The sequence below is a fragment of the Anneissia japonica genome, unplaced genomic scaffold (genome assembly GCF_011630105.1).
Source record: "Anneissia japonica isolate Jap-2015-1 unplaced genomic scaffold, ASM1163010v1 scaffold1208_len1460985_cov181, whole genome shotgun sequence".
NCBI lineage: Eukaryota > Metazoa > Echinodermata > Crinoidea > Comatulida > Comatulidae > Anneissia > Anneissia japonica.
This window is the reverse complement of record NW_022688484.1, coordinates 42,305-44,002: the sequence shown is the minus strand read 5'-3', so window position 1 is coordinate 44,002 and position 1,698 is coordinate 42,305. Positions and strand designations below refer to the sequence as shown.

Genomic DNA, 1,698 nt, shown 5'->3' with positions numbered 1-1,698 from the left:
TTTTTGTTTTTTTGTTTTGTTTTTTTTTCAGTTTATTACAAAATGTGTGATCTAATCATCTTACTTATTTATTCAACTATATTTTAAGTGGGTATCCCTTTCAGCATTGCTCATATGAAGAGGCCCACTTAGACAAATCAACGACAAAACAGTATAAAAGTAAAGACAAAAGATCGATATAAAACACGAGATAAAAGCAGTAGGATCAGGCAAAAGGGGAAAGCGGAGAGAAGAGCTAATTCCGGTATTGAGGATGCGAGATTTGAGTTTGAGTTTGAATATTTGGAAAGAGGTGGTGTTTTTAATGGAAATGGAAAGACTATTGAGAATTGCTGGAGCTTGGTAGCTGAAGCTACTTTTAAAGATTTCGAGTCAGGGATGGGGTACTTGTAGTTGACCGCGTGTCGTGGCACGGTTGTCATGGAACGGAAAGGAGGTTCATTATGAGATTGTTTACCGTTAGACCACAGCCTATACGATATAGGTCTAGATCTAGATACTTTCTCTCAAACAACTGACTATATCGTGTATATTTCCTTTCAGAGTGTTTATGGCAGTACTCATCCTTGTGAGTGTGGCTTGGATACCCGTAGTACAAAATTCGCAAGGAGGTCAGCTCTTCATCTACATCCAAGAGATCAGTGCGTATCTGTCACCGCCGATCGCGGCGATCTTCTTACTTGCTATACTGTGGCACAGAATAACCGAACCAGTAAGTCGACTATTGTTTATTTTTATTTTTTATTTTATTTAATTTTTGTTAAAATTTCATTCAAATTTGGAATTAGAAATTGAGGCTAGGCCCATGGGGGCCCATGAGGACCCGTGACGGCCATAATACGGCGCCAGTAACTTTCACGAGAGCGATAGTCTAATTAAAATCAAACGTTGGCCGGACATTCAAACATTAACAATAATTAATAACATTTTCATTAAGAATTATAATAATAATAATTGAATAATGATTAAATTTATAATGAGAATAATGATCATTTCTATGATTCTTATAAAATAATATAATCTGAGCGTTTGGCCGATTGGTATATGGTTCTTTCCGCTTGCAGGGTCCGGGTTAGCGACCGAGTATTAAATTTGGGTCTTTTATAAACTTTTAGCGCCTCAAATTACCCTTTAAGGAGAGTTACTTTAATTCGGATGGCGCTGCACTGCGGCCAAAATTTCCACAGCGTATTACAAATAAAAATTATTATTATTATTATTATTATTATTATTATTATTATTATTATTATTATTATTATTATTTTAAAAATTAATGATAATAGGCTTAATGGTGCTAATAAAAATAATAAAAGTTTTTATGATTCTGTATTAATACTAATAAAATGAATAAAAACATTTTCAAGGTAATAATCTTATCTGTGCACTTAGAAAAATTAATAGTTTAGAGGCTTGAAATAATGTAAATATGCAATATAAAATCATCATCTTCTTTCAGGCTGCATTTTGGGCTTTGATGGTGAGCCTGTTTATCGGCTTGTTTCGCATGACATTGGACTTCATTTTTCCTGACAGTGAATGCGGCGGGGAGGACACCAGACCCGTATGGGTTCAGAATATGCTGTTCCACTACATGTACTTTGCTCTTTTACTGTTCTGGCTTACAGTATTGGTAGCTGTAGTTGTCAGTCTAAAGACAGAACCGATTCCGATGGAGAAGGTAATGACCGAGCAAATCAA

General features: G+C 35.1%; 1 protein-coding gene across 1 annotated transcript in view; it reads left to right on the top strand.

Annotated features, from left to right (window-relative positions):
* Positions 1 to 1,698, top strand: part of LOC117121815 (sodium/myo-inositol cotransporter-like) — a 14,347-nt gene that overhangs the window by 9,399 nt on the left and 3,250 nt on the right. Inside the window, 2 exon segments of the mRNA XM_033267127.1 lie at positions 544 to 712; positions 1,457 to 1,696. Of these exon segments, the coding sequence (XP_033123018.1) occupies positions 544 to 712; positions 1,457 to 1,696 (409 nt within the window).